We start from the raw sequence: 25,572 nt of genomic DNA, 5'->3' as shown, positions 1-25,572 counted from the left end.
CATTTTTCTCTCTCCTTCGTTGGCTAGTGTCGAGTGTTATCTTTGTATGGTGGGTCTTTAGGTGTGTGTCTATTCGTTACGTGGGTTTCTGCTTCATATTGGAGCCACATGTTGTATGCCTTTGTGGTAGTGCGGTCTGCTTGCCCTTGTGTTCCCACAAACCTTTCGTATTTCACATTAGTAGATGTTAGTTCTGTTATCTCTGTGTTGGTGGGGATCGCTGACAACTTCCAGTTTCTGGTTATTAAGGTTATTACCGCAGTCGGTATGAGGTAAACTAGCTTTCGTATGGGTTTTGTGAGATTTTGTGGTAGAATGTGGAGTAGGTACAGTTCTATAGAAAGGCTGAATCTTTGTGCCTGTACTTCTGTTCATTATATCTTCTACTCCTACTCATACCGGGCGTATATGTGGACAGGTCCACCAGATGTGTAGTGTGTCTCCTTGTGGTTCTAGGCATCTCCAACATTTGGCATCAGTATTGTTGTACATTTTGTTCAATTTGCTAGGGGTGAGGTGCCACCTGTATAGTAATTTTCTAGAAATCTCTAGGTGTGTGGCACACTGTGTTGTACCTTTGTGGGCCGAAAAGGCCTTTCTCCACTCTTGGGGTGTCAGTTCCCTCCCTATGTCTTTATGCCACTCTCTCTGAAAGCCCCACAGCTGTGTTTGGGGTGTCCCCTTGAGTATATTATAGCAAAGTGATAGGGATTTGACTTGTTGTCTCCCATTGAGACATTTATTTTCAAATTGAGTCATTTGTGCTTCCTCATTCTGTTATTTTGTGTGTGCCTTCTTTTTGCAATGTATGTTGTAGTTGCATACAGGAGAATTGGGCTTTGTTTGGTATACTATGTTGAGTTTGTAGTTCTTTGAAGCGTTTTTCGTGTCAATTGATGTAGGTGGGTTATGTCGTGTTCTGCCCATACTTTGTATTTGAACGAAGGGTTTAGAGAGTGTATTGCTTTTAGAGGGGTTGCGGGGGACCACCCGTGACCCGAGCATACCCTGCGTCTATTTTAATCCCATAGAGATAACATTAGTTTGGTAGTTGGCAACATCTGGGGGGATAATATGACATGACATCTTTTGAGGTGACCGTTGTCCTTTAAGGAGAATACACATCTAACCTCTCTTAGGATTCCTGCAACATTTTAAAATCAAAGTAATAAAAGTTAGTAAAGTAAAGAATGAGAAGCCAGACCAGAAAGATATATGTTTAATCAATAGCAAATATTTACAGCCACTTACACAAATGTAATAGCCATATAGACATTCAATCTCATGGGATCGTCCTCAGACAACCATTTTGTTCCTTTTATCATGTATGGGATGATATAGCAGTGATGTACAGTCTTGTCATTTAAAGCCACCAGGAGTTGTTTTTTTTGTTTTTTTTGTTTTTTTTTACGTTCTAAAAGCATTCTCTATAGAATTTACTCAAAATAAATGGGATCCTCTGTTAAATTGTCCACTCCCATCCCTAGCTCTCACCACCTTGTACGCATACTCTCTTCAAATAAATTTGAGGAATAAATTTGAGTCGAGGAATATATTTGCTATGCAGAGATATTTTACGCAGCAAATTATTTCCTCAATCTTTTTTACTTTATTTCTGTATTTGATTCACCTATAATTATTGGTAATAATGGCTAATATTATTCCTCCACAATTTGTATCTTTGTCAAGCATACTATAAAAGTTGCTTAAAATAAATAAAAATGTGCCAATTCCAAACTGATGTGTCCCTTTATAACTCAATATAACTCAAGAGTGGGTCAGACAGGTGATGTTTTGTTAGTGAGTTTGAGAGAATTGCTACCTCAGGTTGTCAAACATAGAGAAAATAAACTAAACAAAAACTTTAAACCTAATCTCAATGTACTAGCTTATCTCTGCTTTAACAAGGTATGTATCATTTCAAGCATTGCTGAATATCTTACAGTATTCATTCCTCCCTTAATTGAGCAGACACAGGGAAACTAAAAGTCACTGTTCTGTCAGCCAACCGCAAGCTGATTGAATTCAGAGTACCATAACTGTGGCCTTATATGTCTCTTTAAAAACCTGGCCTTAGATTTGATCAGTGAGTTTCCCATTCTTGCACTTATAGATTTTAACTCAAGAGCACCAATATTTCTTTGTGAAATGAACTGTAGCCAAGTACTAAACCTGCTGGCAAGTATCATGGGAAACTATCAATACTCCCGAGTTCCGCACAAAATAACTAGAGCACTGAGAATGGCTGGAAGGTTTTGGCGAGTCCATGGCTCAATGCATGTTAAATCAAGAACACTAACAATCAATCATGAATATCCCAGAATAACAGACTTTCATTCACTGTATGCAATAAATGTTCAATCTCACATCTTAATCACCCATTAGCGCCCTTTGGAAATAATGTTGTGACGTGTTAGGAGGTGTAAGCTATTAAATTAAAGAGGTGCATTTGTTTTATGGGGAGGGCTGTCTACTTTTGGTCTGGGGGCAAGTACACAGGAACATGGCCTCTATTGTGTGTAGAGCTCACTTTCATGTAAAGGCTGCTGGAGAGTTGCAAGGTACGCCATCATATATCCCTGTAGTCACCCGCACCGCATGAAGCAACATTTACAGATCTTGCTTCTCGCCAACTCATTGCATCCCTAATGCTATCCTGTTCATTAAAGACAAAACATGACCCACAGAGACTGAAATCATCTTACATAATATTGTGTCACTACATGTATATTCAGTGTTTTTTATGTTGTCACAAATCGCTCTATCTGCTGATATCAGTACCGAATCCCTTAGGGTTAGGGGTAGATTTAGGGTTTTCAAAGTGTTAGGGGTAGGGTTATTTATTTATTTTTCTCTAACTTTTTTCCCTGTGCCTCTTTTTATTTTTTTTATTCTGGATTCAAGAGCACAGTGCGGGCTAGCAAATGCCCTGGACAATTTATTTATGTCTGCAATTGCCCCCCATGCCCCTATGCAAGACTTCCCATGCATTATATTTATTAGAGAAAGTCCTTTAAGACAAGATGAAAGTATTTTATTGATGCGAACTAATTTCTAAGCGCGTTTACTGAAAATTAAAGGAGACAGAAGGTTTTTAACCCTAATGCTGGGCTTTCTCTCATTAATTAGAGAGTCATTATCTGTGCTCTTTAATATGTTAATATAAATTACATCAAAAATCCTCTAAATTACATTCGAAAGTGAATTATTTTCTAAGGGTCCCTTGGAATATATGGTTACTCTTGCCATTTAAATGAATGCTATTTTTTTTCTATTCTCCATTGGCATTCATTGAATTTTCCCTTTGAAGATTAAACTCTGCTTGCAGCCTCTCTACGTACACCGCAGAATCCGTTCTACATAACTTTGAAGGATTTAAAGAAAATGAAACCTCCTTCTTGCATATTAATTATTTCAGAGGTAGCTGTAACTCTGGCTTGCAGTCTCACTTTTTTTTGTCTGTACAATTTACTATTTAAAACATTCTGTGGTTGTTGAAGAATTCTGTGTCTGAAGTTAATTATTAAACAAGCCAACTTTTATTTTTTTCCATGACAAATTCATGTACAGTTTTTCTTTTTTTTGTTTTTGTTTAAAAAGTTTTTTTTATATACATATAGATCTTTATTTTTTTGCTTAAATAAGCAATGAGGATGCCAACTAAAATCCCACACATTCCAAGAACTAAAACCTATTGCATCTGCACAATAAAAGATCTACTTCTACGAACAGACCTGTCGCCCAACTTTCTCCATAATAAAAAAAAAACTCAACAAATCTTTTATTTGCTCTGCCAAGGTCATCAGTCACCTGACAACCCCCTCTAATAGCTGGTATGCACATATTGCACAGTGCTGTAAACATTTTGCAATTGACCTGCGATGGGAACATTCGTGTCTCAGAGAACATCGTAATCTGCCCTAGTGCATTTTGGAGTATGTAGGTAGGTAGAAGGATTTCACTGTGACATTTCAATGCCTTTGCAACTGTGCGTCTGTTTCTATTTTTCATTTGAAATCTCCCTTTTTACTTCCCCCTTCAATCCAATTGCTGCAATGCAGAAGAAAAAAAAAGACAGCCTCTGGCAGACTGAATATGTGATAGTGTTAATGAAGAATTGCAAATTTTTTGCCTCGTTTTAAATTTGATGTAGTTTGCGGATATATAATTGCATATCATTTGTTTATCGGCTTGTTAAAAATCTGTTGATATTTTTTGTGTGTGTGTCAGTGATTTCAAATACATGTTAATGAAGAGGATATGGTTCTGGTTGTTGGTAGCAGAATATGTGTTGAGTGTTTTGATATTTGTATGCGATATCTTAAACACGGAGATAAAAAAAAAAAAAAAAAAGCAAATTCTCCATTGATGCTTCTAATCCAGTCTTTCCTGTGATCTATAAGATACTGTCTGTGCAGACGCATGAAATGATATTATTTTTTATCTGTGTGTTGCTCCTTGGAATTACTGCTCAGAGCAGAGGAGCCGCGCAGACTGTGTTTAGATTCTTCCGACATTTCATCTTTTATAAAGACATCCTAGCTATTACACACATCAGTAGGCAGCCACTTCTGCCGTATCTGCCACAGAGTACTTATCCCATTTTCCACTCGGCTAAGAGTGATGTGAGTGCAAGCCTACAATGATTGAATTAAGAGATGTCACGGTTTAACATAATATATAGTGTCTAGTCTCTGAACATTGCAACATATGATTAATTTGAGTGGCCTGTAGTTAATAGATAATTGTACCTTTCAGGGTTATGAAAGGGAGCTTGTGTTGAGGTATTTGGCTAGGTAATTGTGTCAGCAGATTTTCAGTAATAATAGAATTACTGGTTGAATTGAAACAACATTAAAATGTGTTTTCATTAAAAAAAAAAAAAGACTTGGTGGCTTAATGGCGTGTTGATCGACAGAGGAGGGTAAAATGGACTTGAGGAGTTTGGTTGATATGAAATTAGTTTGTGGATTATGCATTATTCTTATAGCATTGTTGCTATATCTCTGCATTCACTTGGAGTGTATATAACCAATAATTAATCACTTACAATGTTTCCCCAGAAACCCCCAAATCCCACGTATATCACGTATCTGTGTGTTTACAACAATGCAGTAATATAGTAGGTTACAAGACTCTTGCCCATTGGCTTGCAATCCATCTGGAGAATTGAAAATGGAGTTCCAGTGTAATTTCTCATGTTACTTGTTTTGGTCATTCACATATGTTGCTTCCGATGTACCTTCCAGTTATGGTGTTGTGCAATTATTATATTTCATCTAAGTTGCCATTCTATTTCCTATGGACCAATAATGAACAGTTTGGCAGTTCTCTGGTGTTGATTCGGTGCTCGCGGTCACTCTTGTCTGTATGTTTATGCTAAAGCAGAAGTTCACACTAATGTCTTGGCATGTCAACTTTGCACATTTATTTAATGGCTGAGTGTGTCAGCTGATGCTTGCAGTCAGGGCCGGCGCCACCTGTAAGGCGACCTAGGCAGCCGTCTAGGGCGCACCTTAGCAGGGGGCACCGGATCCCTGTGCCCGGAGTCCCCGCTGTGGCTCCTCATGCTGCGCCGCCTGAACGCTTTGGCAAGCCCCAGGCGGCACAGCACTGCTGTATGGAGGGTGGGCCAGGTTTGAGTGACCGGCAGGAGGGAGGCGCAGAGCGCTCCTTCCTGCCGGTCTCTCAATGTAGCGTGGCCGGGCGGCGCAGAACGCGGGACAGGAACCTCTGTTTCCTGTACCCGGCCGCCGGCGGAATGACCGGAAGTGCTCACTCAGTGTGCACTTCCCTTCAGTCCGCCGGCTGCCGGGTACAGGAAACAGAAGTTCCTGTCCCGCGTTCCGCGCCGCCCGGCCACGCTTCATAGGCAGGAAGGAAGAAGAGGGTAAGGGCCATTAGGGGAGGGGGGGGGAGCAAGAACCATTAGGGGAGGGGGGGGAAGCAAGGACCATTAGGGGAGGGGGGGGAAGCAAGGACCATTAGGGGAGGGGGGGGAAGCAAGGACCATTAGGGGAGGGGGGGGAGCAAGGACCATTAGGGGAGGGGGGGGAGCAAGGACTATTAGGGGAGGGGGGGATCAAGGACCATTAGGGGAGGGGGGGAGAGCAAAGACCATTAGGGGAGGGGGGGAGAGCAAAGACCATTAGGGGAGGGGGGGAGAGCAAAGACCATTAGGGGAGGGGGGGAGAGCAAAGACCATTAGGGGAGGGGGGAGAGCAAAGACCATTAAGGGAGGGGGGAGCAAAGACCATTAGGGGAGGGGGGAGCAAGGACCATTAGAGGAGGGGGGAGTAAGGACCATTAGGGGAGGAGAGGGGGTAGAGCAAGGACCATTAGGTAAGGAGAGGGGGGTGAGCAAGGACCATTAGGGGAGGGGGGAGTAAGGACCATTAGGGGAGGGGAGGGGAGGGGAGGTAAGGACCATTAGGGGAGGGGAGGGGAGGTAAGGACCATTAGGGGAGGGGAGGTAAGGTCCATTAGGGGAGGGGAGGTGAGGTAAGGACCACTAGGGGAGGGGGGGGGGGTGAGGTAAGGACCACTAGGGGAGGGGGGGGGTGAGGTAAGGACCACTAGGGGAGGGGGGGTGAGGTAAGGACCACTAGGGGAGGGGGGGGTGAGGTAAGGACCACTAGGGGAGGGGGGGGTGAGGTAAGGACCACTAGGGGAGGGGGGGGGGTGAGGTAAGGACCACTAGGGGAGGGGGGGTGAGGTAAGGACCACTAGGGGGGGGGGGTGAGGTAAGGACCACTAGGGGGGGGGGGTGAGGTAAGGACCACTAGGGGAGGGGGGGAGTAAGGATCACGAGGAGAGGGGAGGGGGTGAGGACTATTAGGGGAGGGGGGTAAGGACTACTAGGGGAGGGGAGGGGGTGAGGACCACTGGTGGAGGTGGGGGGGGAGTAAGGACCACTAAGGGGTTTGGGAGAGGGAGGACCACTAAGGGGGGGAAGGACCACCAAAGGGGGTAAGGAGGGCGGACCACTAAGGAGAGGGGAGGAGGGTAAGGACCACTAAGGGGGGGGAAGAGGGTAATGACCACTTAGGGGGGGAGATTACCACTAAGGGGGTGGGGGGAGGAGGGGAAGGTTTACTGAGGGGTTTGGGAGAGGGAGGACCACTAAGGGGAGAGGGGGGAGGGAGCAGACCACCAAGGGGGGACAGGGGGCCAAGGGAGAGCACTAAGGGACAGAAGGGGAGAACACGGAGGGACAGGAGAGAAGGGGACATCAATAATTGACAGGAGGGGAGAGCACTATGAAAATGTTTTTAAAAAAATAAATAAAGAGCTGCTCCCCTCTCAGTCCCTATCCTACCCCTCAAACCCTCTTTTACACGACACAAACACACACCGAAACATACAATGCATTCCTACTCACACACAGACACACCCGAAAGACACAATGCATCCCTTACATTCACACAAACACTCATTCTCTTACACACAGAAACAAAATGTATATCTCTTACACAATCAATGCACCCCTTACATGCACACACTGCATTCAATTACATACACAGAAACACACCTTGCAACCCTTACACACACACACACACACTCACACACAGAAACATACAATAACATACAATGCATTCCTTACACGCAAACACACACTGCATCCCCTATAAACACACTACATCCCTTACACAAATTGGTATCCCTATACACTACATTCTATAAGAACACACACACATTGCATCCTCTACAATAACACATAAAACATCCCCTACACACATACACTCCACTTCCTGTGAGAGAACTCATGGGTGGGCCATGTAGGTATTTATGGGTGGGCATTGTAGGCATACTCATGGTCAAGCCCTGGGGGCCCAGACTTTGAGCTGTGTAAGGGGCCCTAAAAATGGAGCTGCTTCCTGTTCGTTAATTGTTGTGAGCACTGTTAAAAACAGTATCCAGAGAGCCACTTCTACACCAGACCTGTGAAGCCAGACTGAGCCCATCATCAGCCTCTTATCCTCATCTGGTGGTAAGTAGGAAATCCAATATATTATTAGTGGCACTAATCTCACATTAAATGGATACTATAGTCACCAGAAGCACTACAGCATAATGTAGTGGTTCTGGTGTCTATAGCCTGTGCCTGTAGACTTTTTAATGTAAACACACTGTCTTTTCAGATAAGACATTTTGTGAAGACTGGCGTTGGCACATATGGCAGAGCATACGGCCCTGCTTGCAGTATTCCATTAATTGCTTTAATTGTCGCTATGTTAGTTTCCTCTAAATGTTAACATTCCATTTCAGTTCTTAGAATTCTTAAAATCCCCATTTTAGTGATTTGATTGATTTTACCTTATTTCCAGTAATAGGAACTATAGAAGTTCCTATCATAATTCCCATGATTTCTTGATGGATCCCATTTTATTTCCGGTTATCACTCTCTCATGCTATTTCCTATGGTATCCCATTTTATTTCCGGTTATCACTCTCTCATGCTATTTCCTATGGTATCCCATTTTATTTCCGGTTATCACTCTCTCATGCTATTTCCTATGGTATCCCATTTTATTTCCTGTTCTCACCCTTTCATGCTATTTCCTATGGTATCCCATTGCTATCCTAGGGACAGATGCATAGCCAAGTATCATAATGTATGCTGCAATAGTTTATTTTGTCTTTTGATGCATCTGATTGAAAAAACTGTATTCAAAAAAAATATTTATAAAGTTCCCTGCTTTAATCTCAAAAGCATAACCGTAGACCCCATAGTAAACTCTGTAATTTCGTCCTCTGCTGACTTGCAACCTTTAATAACCTTTTTGTTCCCCTGTCTCTGCTGCTTTGATCAGTAGCAATCACTGATGGACTTGTGTGCAGCCATTGTGTTGGGTTATGATGGCTACATTATCTCTCTCTAACCGCTCTCGTGTGATTGGTCCACACAGGCATCTGATGTTGGTACCTGTTTTACAGCTAACGGGGTGTTTTGATGTGTTCTTTTCTATTAAAGATCCTTCTGTATTTTTTTTTTTTTTTTTAATGCTAGGTCCTGTAATGGTTCCCAAGTTGACATCGGAGAATGTATCAAAGAGGATTTATAGCATTTCAGCAATATGTCATTGATCCATCTTTTTTATTTATTTATTTAAATGCTCAAATCTGTACATATATACCAATTTCTGACCACAGTGATTGTACTAAATGAGCCATTTATGCCAATATTGTTCACAGCCCTGTATTTTGTATTTTTCGCCAGGCAGAGCACTTGTTTACCCTGTGGATGAAGAATTCTTGATAAGCTTGTCCGAAACAAAAGTTCAGTATGGAGAAAACAAACGGTATGTGTTTTCTATTGGGTGATATGACATTTCTACATTCAACTATTCATTGAGATTCTTGTACCCCTTGGTGTGACAACAAAAATGTATACACAAAAAAAGCGAATCACCGTGAGCAGACAAATGAGTTGCAAGATTTAGGGTAATAGAGAATAATGAGCTCCATAACCACATTTTGAAACTTAAATATTTTGTTTTGATACCTGGATCAACTGACATCATCATCTTTAACCCCTTAAGGACCAAACTTCTGGAATAAAAGGGAATCATGACGTGTCTCACACGTCATGTGTCCTTAAGGGGTTAAAGCCACAAAGCCACAAAGCCACTGTGCTTCTTCTAAAAGTTGTGGTTTAAACAGCACCCAACTCCTTGTGACTTGACAGTTTGGTTTATGAGAAAAAAGATATATATAACTTGCAATTTGAGCTGGAAATTACAGTGATTGCTGTCTGTTCTTTTAGTAAATGAAACAAGGCTTATATTAAATGCACAACAAGTTCAGGTGCATAATGCGTACTTTTTTTGGCAGCGGTTTATTTTCTGCTAATTGTTCTACTGAAGGAAATTCGAGTTAAATATGGCTTTCATGGCTACTGGCCAGCAATCAACGCTTTTCATTCAGCTTCTCGATCACTGCCAATTTACCAGCCTTCATCTTGCTAAAAATAAACAAGTTTAAAACAAAATAATAAAAAAAATAGAAGTTCTAAATTAAGTTTAGTGCCACTAACGCAGACCTGACATACCGGTGAACCCTGGCCATAAGCTTCTGGAAGGGGCATGTGGGATTTTTAAGTGTCACTAATTTCGATCCTTACTAATATAATTAAATCAGCTCCGAACATATTGCAAGTGTGGATTTGAAGAGCCTGGAGTGGTATAAACAATGTGTCTTTGTGCTGTCGTTCTGTTCTACTTCTGAGAAGCAGTCCAGGAAGTAGGGACCTTTGACAGAGTTAATAGTATAGTGATGTACAGAGGTAACTGTACTGTTGTAGAAGAGTTGAGGAAGTGGGTAGATCTACAGCAGCATGTATATTTCCACCATGCCTGTTATGGTCACAGCTTTTAATATCAACTTTTTTTTAGTAAGGATTTTTTGTTCTCTGCGCAAAATGTAGTTGTCTAATGCTCAATTTGCATTTATTTTTCCAGTCAGGACTGTTAAACTATCCCTCTCCTCAATAGTGTTGAACTGCAACTCTTGCAACTCTCTGCAAACCTGTGTCAGAGACTCCTAAATACTTCCCAGCCGTCCCAGATCAGATTGGACTGTACTAATTTCAGGATCCTGCATCTGGGACTACAGGGAACTGACTCCAGCAAGCGCAACCCAAGTGTATCATTAGATGCCCTCTGGCTGTGCTGAGTAACCTCAGGACACTAAAACCATGCGCGGAGTGTTGTAATATTTCTCTGTGCTTGGCTTGGCCATGGAAGCTGCAGTCTGCCTGGTGTTGATTCTTGCCACCCTTGCGCACCCTTTTGTTTTTGGCAGCCGTGCTCTTTCAAGCTTGTGTCCCACCTCCTTGATGAAGTCATACTTCCTAGTATTGGGAGGTATGCGTTTGGCAGTTACATTGATGCATTGTTTTTTTTTTTAGCTGCCTTAGACTAGGCCAAGTCTATACTCCTCCATACACTTTATCACACTCATGTCACTTACAGAATAATGGAAGTAAACCCCCCCTTATCCTCCAGCAGGTGCAATCTTGAATTCTTTGAGTAGAGGAGAAGGAGTCCAGTTTGTTATGCTGTCCCTGGTGTCTAGGGGGCGCAAGAGAGCTGTGCACTGTGATACACAGGCTGCTTTGTGTTTCCATTGGAGGGATCCAGGTTTACAAGCAGGTGACAGCTGGAATAGGGTTTACAGCCTCACATCCTCTGCGTGTAATCTATTGTAGTGTTGGTTGGGCACTGGAGTCTTATTACAGGAAATACTTGCTACTGCTGGGTGCCTGGCAAAAATTTAAATGTTGGAGGATGCAGAGGGAGTTTATTGAGGAGTCTTGCACCCAACACAGTCTAAAAAGTGTACAGGTGACTACTTTCAAAATCAGATGCCTAATACCATAACAGTTAAAGATTTAAAAATAAATAAATAATTTGAAATGACCTGCTTTCTGCTTCTGCATGCCACCATAGGCCCAAGCCTACTCAAGAAAATCTCCCTAGGTAATTATAGTTCTTCAAAATCCTGACTGCCGTTGCTTGACACCCCTTTGCTTGTTTCTCCCCTTTTAATGTATTGTCAGAGGGCCCTGTGATCATGCCTGAACTACAACTCTGTTGTCAGTCGACAGCTTAATCTGAGAAACCTGGGTCCGTACACAAAATGATGGATGGGAGGACTAACTAGAAAATACAAATAAAATGCACTTTGTGAATATGATAACACGCTGTGCCATGTAGGAGAAACGTTTGCCTTAGCTATGGTTTTGCCATTCTCGGAGAGTTAATATTTATTTCGGCTTCCCAAGTCAAAGCCTTGCTGTGAATGACATGTGCTAATGAAATGCAGAATTGTTCAGTTCAGAAGGATCAAGGCTATTCCTGCTACAATGAGATATAATTGTTGGTGGAGGCGTACTGTTTGTGTACCGGAGATTTAACCGTAACATTGCTGTATGTGGATTACCAATTCATACAGCCAGACATGGCTTTCCTTTATATATGCACATGCAAAGGGACACTCCAAGCACCATAACAACATATGCTCCTTGGCTAGTCCACTGAGCTCTCTGCCCATTTTCATTAATACTGCAGAGATTTGCAATAGCTCCCACTGATTCATGCAAGGCCTTCTACACTGTATACAGGTAACTTTTGTGAAAGCGCTTCTACAGCAGCATGTATTTAGTTACCCAGAGTCTCTGCATATCGACACTGACAGACAGACTGACAGCATTTACCGTCATAAGCAAAATTAGGCTGACCCTTGACCAATGTACATGCATTAAAGGAACACTTTATGTTGTAGTTATTTCCACTTTTTAATGCACTGTAGACATGAAAGAAAGTTATAAATACCATATAGACTAGTTTAGAGAAGCTAGGATTTCTGGGTATTTGGAATGTCTTAAACCTCTAAAGCAATCTTATCCCTCATTTTAAATGTTGGTGCCAAGCATATCCTATAAATCTCTGTTCGATGGTTGTCTTTATTTGTTTTTATTTATATAAAACTGAAAAATCAATGGAATAAAAGTTGTTTGTTTATTTTCTACATTAGCATTTTTTTTTATTTTTTTTTGGCGAGGGTGTATATATGTTCTGTTTTAATTTACTATGATGTCTATTTTAGGAGAAGATGTGCAATCAAAAAGGGAGAAGAAGGAAAACCGCATGTCCTATTCTGTGGAAACACCTTATGGATTTCACTTAGATCTTGACTTTCTGAAGTACGTTCATGACATTGAGAAAGGAAACACCATTAAAAGAATACATATTCATCGAAGGGCAAAGCAATCCAAATTCAGTACTCTTCCTCGCAATTTTAGCGTGCCAGACAGTAGTTCTCATTTGTATAGTTCTACCGCAAGCCGAACTTGGAGTCCTAGCAACTACAAAACCGATACAAAGGACAACAATGCTTTCTCTGCTGGCGATTCATCGCTACGTCTTCGATATGTTCATGAATTAAATTATCGAAGGAAAGATCATGTTTTTGATACTCAGAAACCCACGGGAGAAGTTTATCCTGAAGATTTCAGTGACTGCAGAAGTAGGCCTCAGTTTACACGTGCATCCAGTATGCCAGCTTCACTTCCACAAAGCACAATGTCATTGGAACAAACCCAGTACCTAAAGCTTCCACAACCAATCAATAAATTTAGTGACAACAGGATACAAAACTTGGAGGAACCTTCAGGGTTGCCGCATGTAGGTTCCGATACTCAAATCACATCAGCACTGAAAAGAATACAAGATCTTGAAGAGCAGTTAAAAAGCATTCCTGAATTAAAGCAGACAATATCGGTTCTTAAAGATAACAATAACCAAATTACTGTTCAGCTCAGATCTCTCTCCCAACTGCTGACAAACAAAAACGAACATGAGACTTTGGAGTTGAGCATTTCAGAAAGTGAATCTAATGCTGAAGCTGCGATCATCAGAAATGGGGAAGACAATCATCATGGTCAATTGCCCTCATCCGACTTCAATCTCTCCATCTTTTCAGACATTGAACGACAGGTTACAGTTTTAAAAGAACAGTTACAGGATAGCACAATGGAGCTCCAGAATCTTCAGGAGTTGGTGGAGAGACAAAACAATGAGATTAAAGAAAAGGATGCACATATTACAGAACTAAGAGACATTCTAATAGAAATGGAGAAAACCATTGAAAGCACAAAAAAAGAAGAAATACAACACAGAGATCTTGCGGTAAATACGGAGCAAGTGCAGATCACAGACTTGAAAGAAACTTGCGATAAGAGCGTGCATGCCAGCATTTCAGCTGATACTCGGTCGGTGGGATGTGGAGAATTTACATTGGACCAATGTGAGAGTGAACTAGAATGTGTAGATCGGGCTGACTCAAATAACGATGACGAATCTTCAGGCCTGATTTTGGAGACTTGTATTACAATGGATGTACCAAGTAGCCAGAATCTGTTCGGCAATGAACTGAACATGGGCAAAGCTACAAAGAGCGATGGAAATGTTGGCCAAATTGCGCATGTCCCTCTGGATATAATAGTACGTCAAGCGCAGATTGGTGAAAGTACTGTACACTGCAGTGAAAGCATTATTGAAACCAAGCATTGTCCAAGTGAAGCTACTGCTTCAGGAGATGCCTCTATAGGACAGTACGTAAGAAGAATCCAGGATCTTTTGCAAGAGCAGTGGACATGTTTAGAAACTGGATACCCAGACCTGGCAAGTGCGATAAAACAGCCAGCCTCTAAGCTCAGCTCAATCCAGAACCAGCTGGTGAACTCTCTCAATGTACTATCCTCAGTTTACTCTTCACAAATGTCATCAGATAAGGAGCATTCTCAAACAGGAAGCCAACAAGCAGGTAAGTAGACGACAAACATTTTGTAAAAATATGTGTGTGTGTGTGTGTGTAAAACAATATAGATATTTGTCTAGGTGCAAAAAAGTTTGTGATGAGGCCAACCATGATAAAAATAGAGCAAATTGCATTTTGATAATACTTTATAACTCATCTAGCTGATATAGAATCCGGAATATCTACCTTCTCACCAATTTTTAGTTTTTTTGCCCTAATATTCAACTTCTGTTTAACATAGAAATGTTCTGACGTACTCCAAGCTGTTTATGTTAAAATCGTCTAATCACCTTTATAATTTTAGCTTGACAGTCCAATGATGTTGATGATCCTAGCTGTTTATTTAATAATGTCTCCTTGGCAGCAGCCGTTCTTCTCCCTGATAATCACAATCACGTCTCTAGCGATAAGCAGAGAGTGTTATGCTGGATATAGTAAACATTTCTGAAAAATGGGTCCTCTGGAATTTACGTTTAGTAGTGAAAGGCACTGTGAAAATAGTATGTAATGAATTCTGAGCATATTTAAACTGGAGACTGGTTAGGGCTGCATTGAGATGTCAAGTTGCTATATTAATGACTACGCAAATACTCTGTGTATGATCCAAATAACTGTAAAATAAACAAAAGAACCATAATGAATGCTGCCTGTAATCTGTACATTAGGCTGTGACATTAGGGGAGGGAGAGTGTGTATGTACTTGATGGGAGGGGTGGGAGAGTGTGCATATTACACATATTCAAATAACATATAAATGAATATACTATACATACTAATACATTTGGAATATATAAATCCTATGTAAAAATAGATATTAGTAAAAGAAATTGTAATAATAAACCATATATATTAAATAATGGATGTCTTGTGAACTATGAAATAAAATGCTCACAATACTGTTCTTTTATGAAGGTTTCCAAATCTGCATCCTTGTTTTCAGTCTTTGTGTAAGAGCCTTATCTAATCTCACACAGGAGGCTGCTGGCATAGGGCGTGCTTTATGGGGCATTAGTTGCTTTACAGCTCTGAGCAGGAAGCTAAGTCTTTGCTGCGTCTGAACATAAGATAGGGTTTAAATGAATATATATTTTCAGTAAGTGTCAAGGGAGCCTGTGTCATTGACATTCAAATGAGATGTGGCTTGGGCTGCAGAAAATAAAGTAAATTTAACTCCTACACAGCATAGAATTAAGAAGGAAGAATGTAGGGACGTTATCTATGCTCCAAAACCACTTAATTAAGCTGACCCGTATGACGTATGCAAACTCTATGGAAGTCTGAAAAATAGTTTTCTGTAAAAATAGGTTGCATTTCAGCAGCTTCACACATGGATTGTTTTGCAGTTACAACATCAAAGTCATCGAGATAATTTGTAAACTAAATATGGACTTGTGTGATGTTCTGTTCAGCAGGAGCTTCCCCTAGAAGTAGTCTCAAGTCCATCATGAAAAAGAAATCCAGCAATTGTCGCTCAGGACAGGAATCTCTAGCGAAGAAGAATCTCCAGTTTGTTGGGGTCAATGGTGGGTAAGCATCATGTGTGAAGCAAACCGCGTTACCTTGTGAACCATTTCTGTTATTGTTTTGAGATATAAAATGTACTCTTTTTTTTTTTTCTCTTAAAGACCTTGTAGACTCTCAAATTGAATTGTTCAGAAAATATTCGTTATTGGATTGACGGCCATATCTGCATTAAAGGAACTCACCATGAAAAAAATAAAATATACCCCCAAAGACAAAATTTAAGTAGTTTGTTTTGCTTGTTTTCTTTGGGGTATATGACATTTTGATTTGCAATAGCTGCATATCTAGAATATGCAGCTATTGTAAGCCCTCCCTTTTTCCTTCTTATGACAGACCAATCACAAACTTCTTATTGAGAAATGTTTGCAAGTCAGGCACGCTGCACAACTGCCTGCTTCTCTAATTTAGCTCCACTGAGCTAATCTACCAGGAAGTAACTGGACAAGATATCTAATTAACAGCTGGGGAGGTGTAACAAGATTAATTTGTCACTATCTATAACAATTACTGTGTTAGCGTGGTTCTAAAGCCTGTTTTCCTCCATAATGATTGATCTTAACACTCATGTGTGCAGTCTTTGTTCATTCCAAAAACATGCAAAACGTGGGCCATCGTAAAACGTAACAATATGGTACTATTTATCACAATTTGAAAGTAATAATTGCCTGGTTTACAAGCATTCTGCGCTCTCTCTTTAAAGTGGAACTGTAGCTAAAATAGAAAAATATTATCTTATACCACACATGTCCACGCTTGTGAATATTATTTGTCTCAAAATTGAAAGTGGACTGGGGGACCACCTGTAAAGATGTGACAATGCCACATGCAACAAGGAGCATAGACTTTAGGATAAGTGGACAAAACTCATCATCACTCCCTCTAATGAATATTAATCTACCACCCAGAAGGGACTGCCATTAGCCAGATCTTGGGCCCCTACGTAAGTTTATCAACTTTGGTATGAGCATGCTACAGCAGTGCGTTTTCTAACAAACCATGCTGCACTGCTAATACTTGGGGTCCCAAAGTAGCAAACCTCAAAGGATAAAAACCAAGTATGTCTTTGAACAAACCGCCTCTGACCTTATCCTTAAATTTGGCATGAGCAGAAACACACTGGGACTTAACAAACTTTTGTTTGTGCAGAAATACAACCTCAAAGTGCAGCTTAAATCATCTTTTATCCAACAATCTGCACAATAATAAAGTGTTTTCCCCATATATGGTACTGACCTCACAGAATTGTTTGAGTGAAATATTTACTGAGCCGTATTATAGTGGAATTCTTTTTTTTTTTTTTTTTTCTTTTTTAACCAGGGATAGAGAAAAAAAATATATATTAACTTGTTTGATGAGATCACTCTGGAAATAGTTTTCACCATAAAATATTGCCTCACATACTTTGTATGTCTGCTTTACCTCCCAGTGTGCAAACGCTTTCAGAAGATGAACTGTTTTCCTTCTATTTGCTAATTGTGATTAATGGGAAGTAACCGCAGCCTTGTGATCCCTTTGGCAGGTTACCCAGTTCAATGTTATCAAATCTTAAAAGTATACATATATTCTGTTAAATCTGTCTGTCAGCTGGGAAATGTCACACCCTTTAATGGAGGGGTTTGTATTGCAAAATTCAATATATGCAACTGATCAATAGTTAACACAAATATAATAGTAGTTTGAATTCTGCAAATAAAAATAGCTATTATCATAACTAATTCTATGTAATAGTGTGATTGTGTGTGTGTGTGTGTGTGTGTTTAACCCCTTAAGGACACATGACATGTTTGACATGTCATGAGATTCCCTTTTATTCCAGAAGTTTGGTCCTTAAGGGGTTAATGTTGATTATTTGTATTTAACAATAGCATTACAGTTGCCGTCTGAAAAAGCTCATGAAATCTTTTGAATTTATTAAAAAAAACGTAGTTTAGGGAATAACTACACAAAGTTGTTAAAAATGAATAATCCAACCAATTGCATGGTAGGGAAATGCAGACGAATGATATAAAGACATACAAAATGCCTCAGTACTGTTTCTTAAGCTCAATTTATCCCATACCACATTGAATCCATTTTGAATTTAGTCACTAATTCCTTCTAATCAATCATTTTTATTTTCGGTATTCGCCATCTTTTCGTACAATTAATAGTACAAAAAAAGAAAAAAATATCTCAATTTAGGAAATTCAGTATAACATTCTTTGTGGATGAGCTAAAATGTATGCGAGAGAAGTAAAACATCCATTCATATATGGTTCATGGCCAAAGGTGTCTGGAAATAATTATAATTAGTGAATTCTGGCTGTTTCAGTAATATCCATTGTTGAGAAATATATATAATTTTAAACAGTCATGCAATGTACCTAGATGGGCAGCGGAGACCAGAGCACTTCTCATATTACAATGTTTAGTGACTTTACATATGGCAAGATTTATAGGATGGCAAATGAGTCATTTCATCATGTTACTATTCTACTATGATGATCTTAGGCCTCAATTTTAAAGCGGAAAATGTCATGGTTGAATCCTGTTTTTTTCTTTGTTTTTTTTAACCCCCCCCCCCCCCTCCCTGTTTTTTTCTTTGTTTTTTTCTTTGTTTTTTTAACCCCCCTCCCGATTCCATTACATCTAATTGTAATTCCACTACATCAAATGCCCCCGAGCACCCCATATTACCTATTTTTTCATCTTTATATTCTGCTCGGACATAGGGCCTGGGCGCTGCCATCTTTATGAGGGTAGATGAAGTCACTGTGGGACACGTCATCTGCCCACATTACACATTAGATAGCGCTATCAAATTCCCACGCATGCAGAGTTAAACACTTGAGCATGCGAGCAGGAATTTAATCTATTTATTCATTTGTCAGAAAGACGAATAAATTAATAGAAATTTAAACGAATGAACGAAGACCTCCTTGTTCCTTTGTTTGGTTTATTACAATATTATTTGTAGGTAGGAATTTATAAAAAAAAATTGGTGGGGAAGACTATGGTTGGGGGGAGGACAATAGGTTTCCCCCTCCAGTGGCTGCTCACCGGCCACAGGCTGCTCACTGTTTAGTATACATGCCCCTACTCGCGATATAGCGAGTAGGGGCAGAATTAACTAAAACTAAGTAATCTTTACCATGGGAATTAGGGAGCTATCTACTAAGAGGCTGCAGCCGCGGCACAAATCGGATCGGAATTGTATTCATTCAAATGAAATTCCGACCCAAACTCGGCGTCTAAAGGCCATTCAATGGGAAACTGGTAACAAAAGATACAGTAGATGATGTTTGCAAGTTTGACTATTTTAGTTAATTTTTGTTAATTAATTTTTGAATTATAAAATCAGATAAAAGTTACAAAGCCTAATATAATAATGAATGCATTTTGACGATACGTACAGCCAAGCAATAAAGGAGCTATGTGTAAAACGAGATGTAATACCACTGAAAAACCTATGTGATATCATATGATTCTGGCATAATCTGTGATGCGCAATGTTCATGTTAAATGCTTCAACCAAAAATAAAGTATTTAAAAAAAAGAAAAAAGAAAAATTCCGACCCAAACAAAGTCCCGAATTGCATCCTAACACAAATAGAGAAACTGTTCTCATTCTGTTAGGACGAAATTCAGTGGTTTTGCCGGCGTTCTGTCTGTGACAGGATGTTCGGGAATTCTGACCGGAAGCATCACAAGATCACGGGGGAAAGGTAAGAATTGTGGGAAAATTTCTCTGACCACAGGAAGTGAAGCACACTTTGCTCCTCTGCTGGTCAGAGATGGTCAGGCGTAGGAAACCTCCATAAGACACAATAGTCCCACTTTGTATTATGTTTTAAAGAAAACTAGAGCAGACAGGAAGAAATGAAGAACAGATCCTGAGGGAGAAGAGGAATCGATTGGGGAAAGGAAAGTTCTGCATGACCGTGCCGCTTTAATAAGCTTTCCATACAATTCAATACTATTTGAAAAACCTTTAAAATGATTTATCTATAATAGTCACCATGAACCTCTTTGGGAATCATTGTACATAAATAGTTTGGAAAGTTTTCTAAAAGTATTAAAACATTTAGAAAGTTTATGAAATTGAGGCCGTTGTCAACTATAAATTCTGGTATTGTGAGGTAGAAATGTCTAGGGGCAAGAACCGCATCGCTGTAAGCGCTATGCCTCACAAGTTAATCAATGGGATTGCCAAGTCCTGAATTGTGTAAAAAAACATCTTGCACCTCCTGCAGTTCTTGCTACTGAGTTCTGAACCACCTCTACATGGAACATTTGCACAAAAATTGTTAATGGAGTGCTTCATCAAATTGATTCAATGTGTAAGCAAAACAAATATCACCATGCACAAAGGCAAGCATCAGCTGAAGCCGCATGAAGGACCTCACCATTGAACACTAGGAGTGCTTTGGGGTATTGAATCCTGCTTTAGCATATGGAAATTTGATCAATGACGCAGTTGCCTGACTGCATTGTAATGACTATAAAGTTTGGTGAACGATTAATAACTTATGGTTTAGGCTAGGCCCATGAGTTTTGCTGAACAAGTTTCTTAACAATGCATGACACAATGTGATGAATTAAGATCAGTTGGTTTTGGATGGTCCATTTTGCATTGTTTCTTAACAATGCATGACACAATGTGATGAATTAAGATCAGTTGGTTTTGGATGGTCCATTTTGCATTGTAGAGCATCTATTGTTGTATGGCCATTACTCAAGCAGATGTTTCTCCAGGCCCTCAAACCAGATGAAGATTGTGTAAACTATATACTGCCATTCTGGCTGTTTTATATATTCTACATTACAGCATGTTCCTTTGGAATTTAATTGGTTTCTTTTTCTCTCTGTTTAATTTTCTTTATAATACAATTATTAATATAATCTGTCCACAGATATGAAACAACCTCAAGTGAGGATTCAAGCTCGTCAGAAGAGTTCTGCAGTGTTGAAAGCGAGAAGGCAGAAGGTCCAACAAATTTACCAGATGGCAGCAACAACCAATTGGCCACGTCGCCCATATCCCCAGAGAATGAGAAGGAAGAATCTGCAGAGCTTACTGGCCCAGCAGTGTGTGAGGTCCAGCACAGTGTGCAAAGGTAATGGCTAGAGGAAGCTTTTGCAGAAGACCGTCTGTTAGATACTTTTTATAAAAAGCTAAATTCCTACAATTTACTAAAAAGATGACTTCGAACCTGGAATGAATTTGAAAATTCTAAGGGCTAATGACTAAAATTGAGAATTCAAAGTGAATTAAAAATTTGAGGCCAAAATATCTGAATTGGAAGACCTCAAGTTGGCTATGCATTCAGTTTGACTGCGTAAGCCATACATTTTAAATTTACTTTGAATTCACTAGGAATACTCCCTTTTCTAGATAACCTTGTCGGAGACAATAACAGAATTTGTATCCAAAATGCCGTCTGTCACAGCCTGATGCTACTCCAGGCTCTACTAGAGGACTGGGAATGTGGGGGAGGGGGATCAGGGTAATGTTGAATGTTGGAGGGGGGAAAATGCTTGTGGCGGGTGGGCGAGGGTGGGAGAGGATGAAAATGCATATTGATGGGACAGGTAGATGTACGATATAGGGCCCACCGAGCACTGTACTCAACACAGGAAGGTCACGAGGTCACCGGATAGGACAGGTACCATAGATGGAGTGACCATACCCAGTGACGCCCCGGACACACACCCTGGACCTAGCCTAGACGCCTCAGCCAACCCCACTCTTAACGCAGATTATCCCACACTCTAGACCGCACTCGCACTGCAGAGACAGGCACCCAAGAATCACGCCCACTATCACCGACCGACGCCTGGACGGCACGTCCCCACCACCAAGACGGCGACGAACTATAACGACCTGTGCTTAGCCTCACTTAACTTGACTGACTCTGACTCACCCGATGCCACTCGAGAGCCGACTGGTTATGAGCCCCAGCGGAACCCGGACCACCAGACGGGGGGGACTCTACAGACGCAATTTTAGATAGTGCTGATATAGACCCGGAGGGAGAGTACATAACCGCCAGTAACAACAGCAACAAAGTGCACACAAGACGCTATGCTTTCAGCGGGACAGGTCATCCACCTGAGACTTCCAGACACACCCTTGCACCACTTCGACCTGGCATAGGCCACGACCCGAACTAAGCCCGTGTAAACCAGAACCACTGAGGGGGCCACAGCCGCGGCTACTCCGGAATATTCCGTGTAGTGGTACGGCTCTGGACACCCACCCAGTTACACGGGACCTCATTATATACAGGAGGGTACACCAACACCCACCACATAAGTTGGTATACACACACACGGACACACCCCACATAACAGCCGCGCACACACTCTCACCACCACACTAATCACCCACACACACTTCAGGGGACAACCAACACAAGTAGGCACACAAGCACCTACGGAGACACACCCCACAAACGGCTTACGTCTGTGACGCGGTGTCACGAGGGACTTCATACCCACAGCGCTCTAACTCATCGCTGGACGCCCCGGGGGGTGCTCACCTGGCCCCCCGCCCCCCCCCCCCCCCCCCTTTTTTTTCTTTTTTTTTCCTGCCTCTCTCTCTCCTCTTTGTGCCCTCCCTCCTTTCCTTTGCTCCAGCTCTCTCACCCCGCCGCCCTACGGCAGTTGATCCGGCAGGCCCCGGCCCCGTTCCCGCACACAAGAGGTGAAGACCCCTGGCTGGAGGTAGGGATTGGACCGCACGCAGCTGACCGACGAGAGAGACACGGCAATGGCCTACTCCCCGGCACCCCTGATCATCACGACTCAGAACTGCAGGGGCCTTAACACCCCTGAAAAGAGATCGCACCTCTTAAGAACCCTCAAGAGACACCACGTTTCGTTCGCTCTCCTGCAGGAGACGCACCTGAGAGAGGAGGCAAACTCGCTACTCAAAAACCGACATTACCCACTAAATTACTATAGCAATCACCCCACAATGCGAAAAACAGGGACAGCTATCCTGATCGCAGCTAACCTCCAGTTCGTGCCCACGGACCATCAGTCGGACGGCAACGGCAGATACGTCTTCGTCAAAGGAATCCTAGCGGGAAGGACGTATACAATAGCAAACATCTACACCCCGAACTCAGGACAAGCCAGCTTCCTCCGTAGGACATTGAGAAAGTTAGCCAATTTCACAGAGGGAGTACTGATAATGGGAGGCGACCTAAATGTCCCACTAGACCCTCTGGTCGATACATCCATGGGACGGAGTTGTGTCCCCGACTCGGCCCTGCAAACTATTCGAAGATCCCTCAGAACACTTCGCCTGACAGACGCATGGAGGGCACTCCATCCTGTGGACCGGGACTACACCTATTACTCCACGCTACACCATAGATATTCCCGGATCGACTACATATGCATACAGCAGGAAGGACTCACATTCCTCCGAAAGGCAAGCATCCATTCGACTCCCTGGTCGGACCACAGTGAAGTGAGGGTGGAACTAGAGTCACCTCTATATCGCCCGGCTAGGATGACTTGGAGACTCAACGACACCTTACTCCAAGATATACCGTCGAGAACATTGATAGCCGACCACATTCGTCGATACTTCGAAGAGAACACCACAGAAGACGTTTCAGACATGACCATTTGGGAGGCGCACAAAAGTGTTCTGAGGGGCCACCTCATCAGATTGGCCACACAAAAAAAGAAGGAGGCAGGCGCACAGATTAAAGACCTCACCAAGCAGATAGCGGACCTGGAACAGTTACATAAAAGAACCCAACACGACCCAACTTACCGTGAGCTGACCCTGAAAAGAAAACAACTCACAGACACCCTGGAACGCAACCACATGAGACAGGTGCAACGCTCAAAAGCATTCTTTTACACGCACGCTAACAAGGGGGGCAAACTTCTCGCTCAGATGCTCAGGGGCCCGCAGAAACAGGCGCAAGTTCACACCCTGCGCACTAGACAGGGTAAGCTTACACAATTCCCAGATGACATTGCAAACGAATTCCGGATGTACTACTCACAACTATACAACATCCCTGACACAGATGGTGACACCAACACCGCACAGAAGAGAATCGAAACCACGAGATACCTACAAGGGTTCAATCCGGACGCCCTCACCCCGGAAGAAGCGGATGGACTTGAAGCACCTATCACTGAAGGTGAACTTAAGCTGGCCCTAAAATCGGCCAAAAACGGTAAGACGCCGGGCCCGGACGGGTTCCCGGTGGAATACTACAGAAAGTTTAGCGACGACCTACTTCCAAGATTGGTGAAGGCCCTTAACAACCTACGTGATGGAGCTCCCTTTCACAAGGAGTCCCTGGCAGCGACGATCACAGTGATACCTAAACCGGGGAAGAACACGGAACAGGTGGGTAACTACCGCCCAATCTCCCTCATCAACACCGACATAAAACTCTTCTCGAAGATCCTCTCCCTCCGTCTGCAGGCCTTCATGCCTAGACTGGTCCACCCTGATCAGACAGGCTTCATCCCGGGCAGGGAAGCCAGAGATAGTACGCTCCGGCTCTTCATGCTACAACACCTGGCGAAACACCAGAAGAAAAAGCTACTGTTACTATCCACGGATGCGGAAAAAGCATTCGACAGGGTGGACTGGCACTTCATGATGGAGACGCTGAGGAGGGTCGGTGTTGGGGAGGGAATGATGACCTGGATCCAGACGCTGTACCATCAACCAAATGCCAGAGTCAGAGTAAATGGAGCCCTCACGGACAGTTTCGAGATTCGAAACGGAACCAGGCAAGGGTGTCCACTCTCGCCACTCTTGTTTGCGCTCACCCTGGAACCGTTCCTTGATAAAATCCGCAACAACCCCCGGATCCTGGGCCTTACACATAAGACACAGGAACACAAAGTAGCCGCCTACGCGGACGATATGCTGTTCTTCTTAGCCGAACCCCTTGAGTCGCTCCCACTACTCATGAGTGAATTCCGGACATATGGAGCACTATCGGGACTTAAGCTCAACCAGCCTAAATGCGAGGTCCTGAATGTGACGGTCAGGGGAGAGGAATGCGCCACCCTGCAACACCGGTATCCGTTCCACTGGTGCACGGAATATATGACATATCTCGGGCTCCGGGTTACACCTGAAGCTAGAGATATATATGCGCAAAACTACGCACCCCTCCTGACGGACATCCTCAACGACCTTAAGAGATGGAACTTCAACCATATCTCCTGGCAAGGTCGTATAGCAGTCATTAAAATGAACATCCTACCGAGGATATTATACAAGTTCCACACCATACCTCGCACAATCCCACCGGTATTCTTTAAAACCCTCCGTTCGGCGTTCCTCAGATATATTTGGAAGGGAGAGAGAGCCAGGATCAAACACGACACACTTAGCCTTCCCAAACCGTGGGGAGGACTGGCCCTGCCGAACCTCCACAAGTATTACCAAGCCACGATTCTACAACGCATCAGGGAATTGCACTTGGCGTCCCCTCAAAAACGGTGGACCTCCTTAGGCCGGGAACTGGCGAACAACCACCTACACCTCTTCCTATGGTACAAGGAAGCGGACGCCAAGAAGGACCTCGGGGAGGACTCGCCAATCACCCAGACCCTTAAGACGTGGACCCGACTGAGACAAACTTCCTACATCTCACCTACCCCGAGCCCCCTGATCCCCATTGCCCATAACACATACATTGGCGATGGAATACCGCCACCAGCATGGCCGCTATCGAACCACGACGGGTTCAT

At 42.4% G+C, this 25,572-nt stretch overlaps 1 protein-coding gene across 4 annotated transcripts in view; it reads left to right on the top strand.

Moving 5' to 3' along the window:
* Positions 1–25,572, top strand: part of KANK4 (KN motif and ankyrin repeat domains 4) — an 81,989-nt gene that overhangs the window by 30,688 nt on the left and 25,729 nt on the right. Inside the window, exons 1-5 of one of the 4 annotated variants that reach the window (XM_063428077.1) lie at positions 3,860–3,943; positions 9,221–9,302; positions 12,610–14,328; positions 15,735–15,849; positions 20,739–20,942. In XM_063428077.1, the coding sequence (XP_063284147.1) occupies positions 9,287–9,302; positions 12,610–14,328; positions 15,735–15,849; positions 20,739–20,942 (2,054 nt within the window). In that variant the 5' untranslated portion in view covers positions 3,860–3,943; positions 9,221–9,286. Of the gene's footprint in view, positions 1–3,859; positions 3,944–9,220; positions 9,303–12,609; positions 14,329–15,731; positions 15,850–20,738; positions 20,943–25,572 lie in introns of those variants that run through there. The other 3 variants (XM_063428074.1, XM_063428076.1, XM_063428075.1) reach the window with 3 other exon arrangements.

The sequence above is a fragment of the Pelobates fuscus genome, chromosome 7, assembly GCF_036172605.1.
Source record: "Pelobates fuscus isolate aPelFus1 chromosome 7, aPelFus1.pri, whole genome shotgun sequence".
NCBI lineage: Eukaryota > Metazoa > Chordata > Amphibia > Anura > Pelobatidae > Pelobates > Pelobates fuscus.
Note: the sequence above shows the minus strand (reverse complement) of the source record. Positions and strands in the feature narration are given on the sequence as shown.